Source organism: Amyelois transitella, chromosome 27, assembly GCF_032362555.1.
Source record: "Amyelois transitella isolate CPQ chromosome 27, ilAmyTran1.1, whole genome shotgun sequence".
NCBI lineage: Eukaryota > Metazoa > Arthropoda > Insecta > Lepidoptera > Pyralidae > Amyelois > Amyelois transitella.
This window is the reverse complement of record NC_083530.1, coordinates 3,139,685-3,156,128: the sequence shown is the minus strand read 5'-3', so window position 1 is coordinate 3,156,128 and position 16,444 is coordinate 3,139,685. Positions and strand designations below refer to the sequence as shown.

General features: G+C 34.8%; 1 protein-coding gene across 3 annotated transcripts in view; it reads right to left on the bottom strand.

Annotated features, from left to right (window-relative positions):
* The window catches only part of LOC106140743 (irregular chiasm C-roughest protein), a 64,014-nt gene that overhangs the window by 15,011 nt on the left and 32,559 nt on the right, over positions 1-16,444 (bottom strand). For 2 of the 3 annotated variants that reach the window (XM_060952071.1, XM_060952073.1), the window contains exons 2-4: positions 7,529-7,805; positions 5,082-5,232; positions 59-139 (exon numbers count right to left, since the gene is read on the bottom strand). In XM_060952071.1, coding sequence (XP_060808054.1) covers positions 59-139; positions 5,082-5,232; positions 7,529-7,729 — 433 coding nt within the window. In that variant the 5' untranslated portion in view covers positions 7,730-7,805. Of the gene's footprint in view, positions 1-58; positions 140-5,081; positions 5,233-7,528; positions 7,806-15,471; positions 15,606-16,444 lie in introns of those variants that run through there. The other variant, XM_060952072.1, reaches the window with a different exon arrangement.

The following is a 16,444-nucleotide window of genomic DNA, read 5'->3' as shown; positions in this document are numbered from 1 at the left end:
GTGCAAAACCCACGTAAAATATTGTAAGTAAAAAATTTAAACTAAAAAAAGGACTTACCCCCTAACCCCGAGCTGACTTGGCACTGATATCTTCCGTCATCTTCCAATGATACGTTCCTTATATCTAATGAGTAATCGCCTGAAACAAACAAAAATTAAGTTTTTTCTAAGAGAAAGTTTTTTTCACTTTCAGGTATAGAGCTTAATGATGAAATTGAGATTCAAATTGTGACAGGTTACTAACCTATCACTCTCATGGAGAATTTATTTTACGACATCCGTGGAGAAAATGTGGAATAGTTCTATTCATAAGTTCCGCAAACCACACGACTATTAAAATATAATAAAAGAAAGTTGTATACGTTCAATCTGATTATATGGCAAAGAAGAAGATTCTTACTTACATAGATTATTTTCATAAATTATCAAAATCTTTCTTATTAGTTTAACGCAAACAAATGTGAGCATACATAATTATATGGAAAATATTATGAAATTTTACTTTCACTGTCTGAGTGAGAATGACAAAATGTTCCTATATTATTAAAACAAAATACAGCTTCACTATTTTATTTACTAATAAAATCTGTTTAGTAATATCACTTGAAACAGTCCAGTTTTGTTTTAAACGATACGTTACATACCGTCCTTTGCGTAAACGATTCAGAGAACAAAATAAAAACAAAAAATTGGGCATGATCTATCAAAGTTCACTTGCAGAAATGCCATAGTCTTTGCTCTGTGCAAATACACAGAGTAGAGTACCAATTAAAATGCCATCGAAACATTCTATAAACTTTTTTGACGATGACCTAAATACAATTAGACAATGAATTTTTTTAAATTACTTTCGTTTTTTGTTCATTCATTCACGTATAGTTTTGGTGCTTCTTTTTTTTGTAAAAGTACATCAAGAAATTTGCTGATAACCTTGTGATTCTTGTTGCTGCTGATAAAATAGAGTTTGAAAGCTGGGCGTGGCCTGATAGTCTTTCCAAAACTGTAAAAAGTGGAGGTAAGATACTACACAGGTGTAGTGTATATTATTCTTTGACACTGGCGCAATTTTTAATTCACATGTAATTTATTTTTTATTTTGTTATATTAAATATAAAAATTATTTTGATTTTAATACAATCAAGTGTTTATCCTTTACGGGGTAGACAGAGCGAAGTCTCGAAGTGATCGAAATCCCGCGTTAGATATTTTTAGCATATGATTTTTGAATGCTGCTCTAAGGGAGGATTTCTAAGAAATTCCTGCAAAACCAAGAACTTTTGTCATTTCAGACGTAGTTGCTTGGACAATTCAAATTAAAATTTAAAAAAAATATTCACATTTATGGGACATTTCAAACATCACATAATAATTGTCATTTTTTTTCGATTCACAACATTGGTTGACGCCAAATAAATCAATAAAAACTTTGACTGCCGCTTTCAAAGCATCAGTACAGAAGAAGCGGTAACAAACTGCACTGCAGCATTTTCTCCAATAACGTCAAATTCAACTTCACTTAATCAAGTCTATTTCTATAAGTTATCATTGTTTACCACCGACTATCCTAATTTACATACAAATTGTTCCACATTCGGTTGGGAGCTTTCGTCGCGATCAAAATGTAGGAGCTTTTTCGAAGCTTCGCTACATACAATGTCTGATGGGATGTTGATGCGGAAATTCGTTCAGATATTGTAAGATGCCACTTTGTGATTGTGCTACAAAAAATGTGTTTGCTGAATTACAATTTAGAGGAAATACCTCAAGTTATTTTTTAGTTTAACACGAAACTCATGCTATGAACTAGTAGTATTCACATTTTCCATTATTTCTTCGCCCTTAATAGTTGCAGCGTGATGTTATATAGCCTAAAGCCTTCCTCGATAAATGGTCTATTCAACGAAAACAGAATTATTCAATTCGAACTAGTAGTTCCTGAGATTAGTGCGTTCAAACAAACTAACTAACTAACACACTAACATCTAAACAGTATTTCAGTCCTGAGACTCTTGACTCTGTGTACCCCGTAAAGAATATAGGCTAAACATATGTGTAAAAGGATCACACTCTTTTTACTATGATCCGACCTTTTAATTTAATGGTCGCAATAATTATGATTAAAGATCTAGGTACTATGATTTCTATGCATTCACACACACATGCTAGTCTTTTAGCGAAAAAAAAAAAACATAGTGTGTGCAAACTGCTTGTCTCCTCCCGCAGATCGTAAAAGTCAGTCACACAAGTTGCTAGCCTATTGCCTAAAAGAAGAATCCCAAGTTAATAAACCTTAACTTTTGGCGCCTTTTACGAAATCCATGGGAACGACGTGGAGTGGTATTATATATATTCTTAACTGCCGGGAACCACACGGCACTACGGTTTTATTACGTTTAGTATTTAATCACCATTTACGTCATCCATGGGAAAGAGATTAAGTGATACTATCATTTTTTTATTGATTCCCGGAACTACACTGCAATAAAGTTAGGACTAAGGACTTGATTAATCATGTTTCATATAAATTGTAGTCGTGTGGTTTTTTATAGAGAAGATATTGTATATTATGCTTGCATTGGTCACATTGAATGCGCAGACAATTCTTTTTTCCACTCAGCAGCCATATAACAAGCACCCATCATTCTTGGGCTTACAGGAAAATATTTTTAGACGTCTGAAGTCAATGACCTGACAATCTGCATAGTGGTTTCGCGCACATGTGGTCCCAAGGTTGGAATAGAATAACATTTGGCTGTTCTGACGGATGTGTAAGAAAAGTTGATGAATAATTGAATGTTTGCATACTTCTTAATATAACGTCTCCATCACTTACTTAGGCGGAGTCAACAGTTTTTAAAAGTCTCGAAAGCCGCGTTCAGCTTGATATTTCATTAATACAATTGAGAATCGGATAGTGACAGAATGCAAGCGCATGAATCTAAATTCTATCATCAAGGGTAAAAAAAAAGCGGTCTACCCCGCAAGGGATGTACACGTGACTACATATATGTATGTATATGTATCGACCGTTAAAACTAAAAGTGCTCATTTTGTCAATTGTATGCGTCATCATTGTCAAAGCCGGGTTCCTGACACAAAAAATAGGACCACTCCATCTTCCCCATGGATGTCGTAAAATATACGACTAACAGATAGGCAAATAAGCTTAGCTAGCAACCTGTCACTATTTGAATTTCAATTCCATTAGAAAGCCATACAGCTGAACGTGGTATTTTGGTCTTTTCAAGACTGTTGGTTCTCTCTACCACTAGTAAGGGTTATAGACGTGATCATATGTTTGTATGTATGTCTAAGCCCAATTATGTTCCTCTGCAAGGGTTGCGGAGGTCAGACGAGAGTCGCTTCGTGTGAAAAACTGACTGACCCACACCACTGAAGGCGCGCCCTGGGTTCCTGATTGACCCACACCAGAATCATGGACGAAGGCGCGCCCTGGGCTCCTATACACGGTAAGAGAGCAACCGGTACAAAAGCAGAGAATGAGCAAAATTAGGATGTGTTACTAGTTATAATTAGATTTAATTGTTGTGACGTCAATAAGTGGTACCTTGTATCCAATTTTGAAAATAAATCTATTCTATTCTTACTTTGGCCTTAATTCCGTTCCATATATTTTCTTCTTCTTCTTAAATTTAAGAGCAAACTCTTTTCGGTGGAGTTAAGTAGAGCTTGCTCCATTCATCTCTTTCCTGTTATTTGGTTTACTAGCTTGTATAATTATTGTAAACTTACTTTACGTATTTTCCAATTAAATATTTATTTATAAGCCAGCCCGCCAATATTTTAATTAAACTGGTAACAGATTTAAATTAAACTTTCAACTAACTTGATTGATGGCTTTTAAAATAAACAATTCGATAGTAATAAACGGGTTTAAGTCGTAAATCTTAAATCGTGGATACTTTTGGAGAGTTCGCCATTTCTAATAATAGGATACGATTAACTTTTGTGTGCTTTTGTTCAGTCAGGTTGAAATTCTGTAAAATGAAAATTATCACTTCCATAGGTGTGGTAGTGACGAACTAACATAGTGTGTGCTTAGTTCTTTTCTCGTGCAGATTGTAGAAGTCAATCAAGGGAAGGGCTGATTAACTTGGAATTCTTTTAGCTAATCAGCTAGCAACCTGCCACTTTTTAGTTCATACAGTTGCAGAGGTCTTTCCGTCTTTTCAAAACTGTTTGCTCCTTCGTTATGTATACAGACGTGATTGTGTATGTATGTATGTATATGTATTTTAATCTAGCCTTCCCTTTCCAATTTTAAATATTCTATAATTTTTTTTTTCTTATCTACTTTTTCAATTATATTTTTGCGTTTTTTTAAAAGCCAACATCTGATAGCGCTAACAAAAGAGACAAAATGTTATTATTCGTAGTAAACGATACTTTGTATCCAAAACAATTCCACTAATTATAGAAATAGTAGCTAGACGACGCCCACGGGAGAGAACAAAAATGTTTGCCAATTTACTATTTACCTAAATATTTCACGGCGACACTTATCTGTCCTAGTTAGACGGAAAATTGTGAAGAAATACTCGTATTGTATATTATACTCATTTCGCACAGTTACCTACAATTTCATAAGCAGTAGCTACAGCTGAACGTGGCCATACAGTATTTTCGAGACTGCTGGCTCTGTCTACTCCGTAAGGGATAAAGACATGATAAGGATGTGTGTATGTATTTCGTAAACTTACATACATACATACATATGGTCTCGTCTATATCCCTTGCGGGGTAGACAAAGCCAGCAGGCTTGAAAAGACTGAATGGCCACGTTCAGCTTTTTGGCTTAATGATAAAATTGAGATTCAAATAGTGACAGGTTGCTAGCCCATCGCCTAAAAAAGAATCCCAAGTTAGTAAGCCTATCCCTTAGTCGGCTTTTACGACATCCATGGGAAAGAGATGGAATGGTCCTATTCTCTTTTGTATTGGTGCCGGGAACCACACGGCACATTAATTAAACTTACTATTAAGCTTTATATTTATTAAGCTTTTAAATTTTGGTCTATTATTTACTTGGCTTGCGTTTCTCAAAATTAATAAATACTGACCTTCTTCGTCACTTCCGATCATGGAGTATCTTTCGTAACCGCTCAGATTCCTGTGAGTTCCCAGACCAAAGTCATCTTTAGTCCACTGGAGCGTTCCCACTTTTCCCACAACACGGCAGGGCAGAGTCACGCGGGACCCGACGATTGCACTCTGAAAAAAAAGGTTAGTTAAGTTTTACATACACAAATTAGGACTTTATAGCTTACGGGGTAAGACAAAGTATTGTTACAGGACTCAAAGGCCACGTTTACCTAGACGACATGGAAGAAGTGAGATTCAGAGTTCGTGAGGTAAACCACAGGTGGCCAGTCCGTCGCCTAAAAGAAGAATCTCAAGTTTATAAGCCTAACCCTTACTCGCCTTTTACGACTACCATAGGAAGGAGATAGAGTGGTCCTATTCTTTTTTCTATTGGTGCCGGAAATCACAAGACTACATTTTTATTTAAAAATTCCAACGGGAGCGAATGCTATAGTTGCATAATAAAATGCTTTAATGACAAATTCCATAAAAAGCTTGGCAAAAAATCAAGAGCTTTTGTTATTCGTATCCAAAATTCATTTCTCAGTATCTCACATTATAAGGTCGAAAACCTGCTTTGAAAAACAATTAAAACAGCTGATTTAATATACGAGTTTAAAGATAGCGGGTTTTATTAGTCGATTGTAATTCGGATAAGACTGGTGACAACCTAACAGAATACATATGCAAATATAATAATTATACATTTAAATTCTTGGCCGTTGACGCCATGCCTCAAGTTATAAGAGATGTTTTTGAAATTGCTATGTTCCACGATAAATAAATCTTATATATAAAATTCTCGTGCCACAATGTTTGTCTCCGTACTCCTCCGAAACGGCTTTACCGATTTTAACCAAATTTTGCATGCATATTCAGTAGGTCTTAGAATCGGCTAACATCTATTTTTCTTTTTCATACCCCTAAGTGTTAAGGGTTGTCCACCCTTAACATTAACTAGGAATTACATAGAAAATTACATAACATTTATATGGCAAAACAACGTTTGCCGGGACAGCTAGTATAAATATATACGCATTACGCAGATTGAGGTCTCAACGTTAGCTCGACACTTGTGTTATGAAGAATTAAGATAATATAAATGAAAAAAAAACTATTAATACTGGCCACAAAGAAAAATGTTATGGGTGGAGAACCCTTATTACTAAGGGATATAATAAATAGATGTTGGCCGATTCTCAGATCTACTCAATTTTCACTCACAAAATTTCTTGAGAATCGGTCAAGCCGTTTCGGAGGAGTACGGGAACGAACATTGTGACACGAGAATTTTATATATAAGATTCCGCTTATTTCTTGTAACTTGCACCAAAACGAAGTCATTACAACAAACCGAACGACAAACTAACCTTTTTTTGTGTCAACTCGTAAATGAGGTGATCTTAAGATATCCTGATTTCGCTATAAATATTCATAGTAGAAGGTATTAATTTTAAACGGTGTCGCCGATGATAATCTAAACATAATTGATTTCTTGCTTTCAATGTTTTATTGTTACCTTAAATTTATCGTTTTTTTTTTTCGAAGAAAAAAATGTTTTTTTTTTAAAGATCTTTCTAACGGTTTCCATGAGAAAGCTATTAAAGATCTAGAACCCTGTAAGTAGGCACTATAGTGAAGTATACCTATTGACATAACTAAAAAGGGACACTTATATTTAATGAATTCTAGGAGAGTTATACATTAGCCTAACAAAAATAAGTCTACATTTTCAACGAAGTCGTTACACAAAAGTTTAAAATCTTTTCCTTTCACGATAATTACAGAATCGAAAAAAAATTATATGCTCATAAGCCGTAAGAAAGATCGTTTATCGCAATAAGTATTAATTATTCAGTACATTTAATGAGCATTATAAAAATAATTTATAAAGTTAAAAAATCAACTTATCATTTTCTACTGTCGTAATCTCGTCTGCTTAGTAAAATAATTAGGTATTTCTTATTAATATAAACATGAAATAAAAAAAGTGCCGTGTGGTTCCCGGCACTTCAGAATAGGACTACTCCATATTTTTCCTCGTTCCACGTTTTCCATCATAGTTGTCTTAAAAGGCGGATGATAAACTTGGGAATCTTCTTGTGAGTTTTGTCTATCATTTAGTACTTTCTTTCATTTTATGATTCAGAACATTAGAAAAAAAACTAAAGCACAAGCTTATAAACTTGGGATTCTTCTTTTAGGCGACGGGCTTGCAACCTGGCACTTTATATGAATCTCAATTCTATCAGTATAAGCCAAACAGCTAATCGCGGCCTATCAGTATTTTCAAGTCTGTTGGCTCTGTCTACCCCGCAAGGGAAATAGACGTGATTATATGTATGTACATTAGGAAAAGTTAACACTACCTGAAAACACATAAGAAATGTAAAATAAATATTAAATTTATGAAATTTTATAATACCTGATCAGTAGGCTCCATAGCAAATCTCTGTTTCTCTTCACCATAGCAACCGGTAACCAAGATGGCCGCCAAGAATAAAACCAACGCGTCCGTCGCACATTTTCTAAATCTCACTGTTCTATTTTCTAACGCACCCCTACGCATTCGCAGACTTATAAACGGCGTTCCTTTTTCAAAAAAGATTTTGAATTTCGACGCCATATTTTATAATTTTGGTGCATATTGGTGGAATGGAGACTTGATGTGGCCAGGTCGCTCTTCATAAATGTGTCATTATCTGAAAAAGAAGAAAAGAAATTAAAAAAACGGTTTTCATCAAAGTAATTGCGGTTTACCAACAATATTTGGATTTTGTTTTTATAATTTTGCTTTCAATTTTTGAAATAGTTTTTGTATATCATAGTGTATACCAATTAAAATAATTAAAATTATTGGTACAGTGAGGATGTAAACTTTCACTTCATATTTCAACCATTTGGTTTCCTTTTTGTCGAAGTAAAGTCCAATCCACACATTTCTTAAATCACCTCGACATCATAGAAGACGAGTAAAGGATATGAACATCTGACAACGAGGGAAAATGTGCTATAAAACATTAATTCAAGCCACTTCTCACTCAGTTGAATGACCCTAAAATGGCAACCAAAAACGGTAATACAAAAAATCCTATTTTAAAAACAATAAATCCTTATTTATGGCAAATTGTTCCCTGCTGTTCTTATGATACACTTTGTCCTGTTTTAGACCAAAGGTATCATAATTTGCATACATATGCGATTAGCATAGACTAAATGTTATTTTATTCATATACTATTGAAATATCTCCAACGTGGCGCCTGGGGTTATTAAATTGATTGGATTATCATGAACACAAAATGTTAATTTTACATTTGGTATTAGAAAAATAATCTCATTAGAGTAACTAGACTAATAACATACAGATTTCTTTGAATCTGACATAGTTTTACGGTTTAAATGCCGTATTTTAGTATAATGAAGATTGATCGGAGTGGAGAAAAAAAAGGATAATAAAGATAATTTCATAAGCATTTAAGTTATAATTTTAGCCTGCCTTATAAATTATATAGACTCGGATGCAGATTTCACCTGACATATAGTCGTTGACTTTTAATTTTATAAGTATTAGAATTAAAAGACAACACTGTCGTTAACTAATTGACTAACCAATCATTGCACAGCCGCTGGGTCTTGAAATTTGGCATCACATTTGGCTTTCCCAAAAATGAAACCAAATGTTACGCAAATTAACAAGAATTCTCGTTTAAAAAAACAATAATTTCGATAAAGACTTTTTTTTAAATATATCTTTATGCGTTGCTAATAAAAAATATGGCAACAAATGAACTATGACTATTGAAGGCTGTTATGCATGCTATACTAAAGTAAAAATATCCAACACTATACGTATATACCAATGCCAATCTTCCCCTCACCGTACATACGGGATGAAATTCATAAACACAAAAATAGACCATATCCTTTTGCTAAAACAAAAGGGATCGATTCTCAAAACCGCTAGAGGAAACAGTCTTTTTTTTAGAGGTATAGTACAAAGCCAACTTTCGCAAAAACTTGTTTAATCATAACATTGTTTCCAAACAGGATACGATATAGCCGTTTGTTCAAACAAACAGAATTCAAAGCTCACGCAAAAAAAAAAATACAGAAAAAATAAACTTTTTTAGTCTGTGACAATAACACACACCCCGGCCATGTGTGTTTGGGTATCAGTTCGTTGCGGAAATATAAACGCTAGATGTGACATATTTATTGTGATGTAATATCGAAACTATGATATAGATTATTGAAAAGATCATGCATGTCCGCCGATACAAGAATAGATAGATAGACAAGATATATATCTACAAGAAAAAATCGTTGGAATTTCATGACGTTATGTTCTACACTTAGCAAGGAAATTCTTCAAACTAATTTTTATTAGTCTATCATTATTAATTATTTAATTATAGCTGCACGTTACATTCAGTAACGGTAGAGTTTTACAATTATTCATTTTGTTATTCAATATTTTCTTTAAGGTCGTATAATACATATTTAAGTCTACTTGTAAAAATTTCTACAACGTAATAATACTTTTTGAAAATTATGAAACTAACTTTCGCTCAAGGCTCCGGTTGGGTTTAAAATATGCTTTGTCTTTAGAAATAGTAATCATTTTTCACATTTATAATGGTAGTCCAAATATGTCGGAAAATAAACCACTCGTCAACAAACAGGTCGATGTCTTTCTTTTTTTTAGACAAATTTCTCTTTAGACATCGATTTTTATGTCATGCCACATCTATGATTTTTATGTTTGTGCCCTTTACTGATATTACGCCATATGGCCATACAAATATTATTTTAACGCCTTCTTTCTTAATAATATGTACTTTGCTTAATTACTTTGGTCTGGTGACAGGATTCCCACGAAGTTTATTAGGTTGTGGTTTGTTTATTATGGTTTAATAATGAACCATGTTATGCTTATGCCTTTATCTTTTTACTAGCTGCGCTCAGGGTTGCCTTTTCTTTTTTCTATTGGTGCCGGTAACCACACGGTATTTATATATATATATATATATTTATATAGATATATATCATTATGGCCTTCTCTGTTATCCTGAATGATATCACAGTGCACATAGTGTACTTAACCAATTCTTGCGATATTTTGAATAACAAGTAGGTACTTTAGTAGTCTTTTAGCCTAATTCACAGATTTTGGGGGTAATCTGTGGCATAATTTAGTTATAATTAGAAGAACACATACGTTAATAGTTAGAGTGAGTTTGGTTGGTACATATTTATTCCAAAATTAATAATTAATAAAAAATATTTGAAATAAAAATTACAAAAAAATATTATACATATATAACTTCTTGAATCAGGTCTAGAATTCATTAATATTTTTAGCCGGCCGAACAGTCATGATCGTTCGTATACAAGCTTACTCATACGCATAAAATAATACTATGTTATTGCTAGTCCAGTCACCGATGAATTTTCTACGCAATTATTTTCATAGCCACTTACGAAAAAGTTTTCCATCAAATATTTTATGATTTTACACTCTCGTCATCATCCTTTTGGCTTGAGTCCCAATTGCATCCTCAACTTTCTGGAGAGGAGTCCTAGGTTCAGATAAAATTAAGATCAAAATCCATTTGACGGGCTCTGTGGCGCACCGGTAGTGACACCGGAGGTCCCGGGTTTGAATCCCGGCATGGGTATGTTGAGAAACTAACTTTCTCTGATTGTCCTGGGTCTTGGATGTACATCTATGTATAAGTATTATTTATATAAAATATAGTATCGTTGAGTCAGTATCTCGTAACACAAGTATCGAGCTTACTTCAAGGCTAACTCAATCCGTGAATTTGTCCCGTATATATTTATTTATTTAATGAAAGGCAGGCCTGATGATATGTATGTATGTACACATACATAAAATCACTATATTGTCGGTTTCGGCATAGTCTAAACCTATCTTTAGCTAGGACGTCCCCGATTTGATATTTTTTTCTATTATCACTGCATTTCACTTCTTCTTTAATAACTAATCTTTGAAACTCGTCGGTCATCAGGCACTTTTGACCTGTCCTTTTGTCAATATGTTCCCAATTTGCCCAAGATACGACCAATAAGTCCTCCCCTTTCAAAGTTCCCAATTAAGATTGTTATTTATAGGCAAATCCTATTGATTTTCAACAAATGCTTTTAAAACAACTATGGCGCCACGTGATAATGTTCTATTTTTAATTTTCACCCCTCGCTAAGCAGCAGTGAGGGATAGGGATCCTGACCTCCAAGGAAGTACAGTTTAAGTGATCTTCGGTTACTAAACGGCAATGACAAAATAGCACAAGTTTTGCTAGAACAGGTCAAAGACTGTTGGCTCTGTCTACCCCGTAAGGGATATAGACGTGATTATCTGAATATATGTATGATATGACCGAAGTCGAAATCTCCAAATGTCGAGCGAAAAGTGCAAAAAAAAAAACTTTAACGCAAACGTATAGGCGGCCAACTTCAAGTTAAAAAAGAATTGTGACTCACCCTGTTGGGTGAGTCTTGGGCCATCATCCTGTCTCCGTAGCATGGCATCGCGCGCAAAATTATAACAATCCCGTTTCGCGTGATAATAAAAAGCGCACCAGCGTAAGTTTTTCGCGCGATAAAGACAGTGTCGCGCGTGTCATTCTACGGGGGTTGGATTAAGTAAGGTTCTTTCAACTCTTATACATACATACATATAGTCACGTCTATATCCTTTGCGGGATAGACAGGGCCAACAGTCCTGAAGAGACTGACCACGTTCAGTTGTTCGGCTTTATGATAGAATTGAGATTCAAATGCTAGCCCATTGCCTAAAATAAGAATCCCAAGTTTAAAAGCTTATCCCTTTGTCGCCTCTTACGACAACCGCGGGAAATGAGATGTAGTGGTCCTATTATGCAATACAGATATTTATTCTGGGACGATCTGAAAGAAAAAAAAAAGAAGAAATTTCTCAGGTGAAAACCACGTACTGGAAAGCGCAGCACAGGACGGCATCCCGCATGATAAATATAATACATACATACATACATACATATCATCACGTCTATATCCCTTACGGGGTAGACAGAGCCAACAGTCTTGAAAAGACTGAAAGGCCACGTTCAGCTATTTGGCTTAATGATAGAATTGAGATTCAAATAGTGACAGGTTGCTAGCCTGTCGCCTAAAAAAGAATCCCTTGTTTGTAAGCCTATCACTTAGTCGCCTTTTACGACATCCATGGGAAAGAGATGGAGTGGTCCTATTCTTTTTTTTTTTTTATTGGTGCCGGGAACCACACTATAAATATAAATAAATATAAATATATACGGGACAAATTAGACAGATTGAGTTAGCCTCGAAGTAAGTTCGAAACTTGTGTTACGAGATACCAACTCAACGATACTATATTTTATAGTGCCGTGTGGTTCCCAGCACCAATACAAAAAAGAATAGGACCACTCCATCTCTTTCCCATGGATGTCGTAAAAGGCGACTAAGGAATAGGCTTACAAACTTGGGATTCTTTTTAGGCGATGGGCTAGCAACCTGTCACTATTTGAATCTCAATTCTATCATTAAGCCAAATAGCTGAACGTGGCCATTCAGTCTTTTCAAGACTATTGGCTCTGTCTACCCCGCAAGGGATATAGACGTGACTATATGTATGTATGTATGTATGTATAATAAATATGTACTTATATAGATAAACATCCAGACCCAGGACAATCAGAAAAAGTTCTTTTTTCATCATGCCCTGGCCGGGATTCGAACCCGGGACCTCCGGTGTCACAGACAAGCGTACTACCGCTGAGCCACAGAGGCCGTCAAGATGGACCGATATTATGGTGAAGACCGGTAATTGGGGAAGTCTTACGGCCCTTTCCTAATTTAATAATTATCATTGTATACACTACACTCTTTCCATAAGACCTGGTTAACGCTTTCCATCAGGTAGGCGCTGTTGTATGTAATAAATAAATCTGCAGTACAAAGATAGAGCTAAAAGTACACAGCACTTCAGAGGAACAAATATCGGAGTTCAACGATCGTTGTGCAAATTAAAATTGGAATAGATATGCCTCATGATACAACTGTATTCAACCCAGATAATTACATAATTTTTTTGATTTGATTTTTTTGGTTGATATTTTAATGACAACGATCAGCCTTTAGGCTCCGAAGAAGAGTGGCAGAGGGGGCAACTGATAACATGCAAAGTTAAACATACCTTCTAAATAAGCTTTTAGTAACCATAGTCTCCGAATAAAATGGCTGTGACATATAAAAGGACCAATTGTAAGGGTCCCGTTTTTGCTATTTGACTACGGTTTTACCATGATTCAAATTTAAAAATCCTTCCTGTGTATATCATAGAAGATCTTTAGAGTGAGGAATGTCAGACGAAAGTTCTGGATTATCTGAATCTTGATAATAGGCGGACACCTTGATCCTCCTAAGAAAATTATTATGACCCCTAATTGTACAGGAAAATCATTCATGAATCAGGTCATCATCTCTCAGACATTTTACTTCTGGTAAGAGTCCAAGAATATGAAAGAAAAAGAGATCTTTGCTTAGAGTGGCACACAACATCATACTAAGAAATATTTTACTCGCTTCAATTGTTCGCCCTTTACACTTCTTTTGGGCAGTATCTATCTATCTGTACTCTAGATGCTGTATACTCGTACGAATATAGACTAGATTGAAACAAAAGTAGTAAAACACCTGAACGCGGGCTAGTGTTGAATATTTAACTCCTGCTGTGCTGATTGCTTCCCTCTATTTACGGTTCCGTAAAAACGAGATTGTAACTTGATTTACAAAGCTAAAGTTTAAGATAATTTACAGATTGAATCGACAGCTTTGCCGTATGGTTTCCGGAACTTTAAAATGTGACCACTATATCTCTTTTCATGGATGTCATAAAGGGCGACTAATTGGCTAAAAATTGGGATTCTTCTTGCAGGCGATGGGAGCAAGCTGTCACTTTTTTAATTTCAATTCCATCATCAAGCCTGACAGCTGAACGTAGACTTTCAGTGATTATATGTACATACATATAATCACTTAACATGGAAGCTGTTGATATGTACATACATATCAACAGCTTCCATGTTAATATGACAGTGAAGAAGTAATGTGTCATAGCTGCTTCTCTTCCCGGACAGACATACATTACGTATGTATGTCTGTCCGGGAAGACAGACATACATACGTAATGTATACGTAATGTATAATGTATACGTAATGTATTACCCTATGTCGATATTACATTAGGTCGAGGATATATTTTGGAACTACCTCAATCTGTGTGATTTGTCCTCCTTCTAGCTTTTACCCGCAGTTACACCCTCGCCGATTAAGCACCACCTACCTACATGCGAGAATTTAGCGCCACCAACATGCGCGAATTTAGCGCCACTTACAAAAGAATACAAGATTTCGCATTCCATGGGTATCATAATTTTAACCGGCATGAAAAGTACCCTATGTCCTTCTCCAGACTCCTAATTATATATAGGCATTTTAACAAGATTAGTTTAGTAGATAACGCGTGAAGAGAAAACAAACAAACATTCTTTGCATTTATAATATTAGTTGAGATTTATTTATATACATACATAGATACAATTGAAAAGAAGTTGAAGAATTTTCAGAACACAAAAGAGATTTGAATTATCACACAAATACACATGACATGACTTTGTAATCACGTGTTTTCCTGAAATTCTTCAAAATCGAGACGTTTCATGTCGACACGTCGGAACATGTTAATTTATTCTTAAAATTGGACATGATCAGTTGATCGTTATTTTCCTTCTATGAAAAATTATAAGGTGTTACTCTACAGCTACATTTATTAACAAAGAAAATTTTATAAGCAAATGTCATGCAATATCATACTTTGAAAAAACAAATATATAAATAGCAACTTTTGAAACTAAACATTAAATGAGAAATAGGTTATGTACATTAAATCATATTCGTATTGAATTTTTAGTTTTGACCACGTGGTTATCCAAATTTGAGGGATTTTTGCCAGACGAAAGTATTTCATAATATTGGACGATATGAGTCATAATGGCTTGTTAATGGTGAAGCAATACTTTTAGTTCTGTTGACAGATGAATGCCTAAACTCATGAACTAAATTTCAAGCTAAAAAGAGATTGAGATCTATGTTACATACCTATATCCATTTGTTGCTGATAATCAAACATTGTGAAAAAAAAACATTACCTCATTGCGAAATTAGTACGGAGTTTTAAAAAAAAACCTTCAAGTTTAAAAAGCAAGTTGTTTTCTACTCGTAAAAACAATAAAAACTTCGGAAAAGTTTGGTTGCATTCGAACTTTATCGAGCGAAAAACTCACCGTTGTATACTGGCCAGTGAGAAATCCAGAAGGTTGGATATTTCAAAAAACTTCGTTAGTACACTGGCACATTTTCGAACAAAAGAAAATTCGGGTTTCGAAATTTGAAATCGCGGCGGGCGCGTTGCGTGATGGACGCGTACTGGTGCGTTTCAGAATTCGTTCTTATTTTTAGAATACGCCCCCTTGAAAATGGTAGTCAGAATAATACACGTGGTGGCATCCGGTACTATGGTTCAAAGAACTTCGGATACAAATTCTAACCATATGGACTTGAGTTCTCATGGTCCATGAGTCATAATATCTAAGTACTATTAAAGGGTTGTCATAATAATTATCTATCTAATTCAATTATAATTTGACCGATAAAACTTGTCAAGTACGTGCAATACTTATTGGCTTTTCTACCCCTCAAGAGAAGTTATGCTTATTACATGAATAAAAAATATTGATATTTTCAAAATTGGATACAAGGTATCAGTTTTTGACGTCACATCACTCAAATCTAATTATAACTACTACCACTACCAAAGCGCATGTGTAGAATAAGCGGCGGAACCAACTACTCTGCAGCCCTCTTAGCACTAGCACCCCTAGGCCACATAAGGAACCTACACGCTAAATTTAAATCTCCAGACCCAGCGGTCTGGGCTGTGCGTGATATTTCAGTCACTGATTCACTTTCTTCTTTTATATATTTAAATAGATAGATGTGTGTTCTTTTATGTTTTTCTTCTCGCGTAAATTGTAGAAGTTGATTAAAGACTTGAGATACTTCTTAAGGACCTGGCAACCTATTACTACTCGTATGAATGCTTCGAGCATTAAGTCCACCAATTGTGTTATACATTTGTATGTTGTGCAATGAAGTTTAAATAAATAAATAACTTATCAACCTTCTTCGACATGACATAGTCTGTAGTCACATTCAAGTCTCAATCTAAAAAAAACCGTCTGGTTCTTACTTTTTACC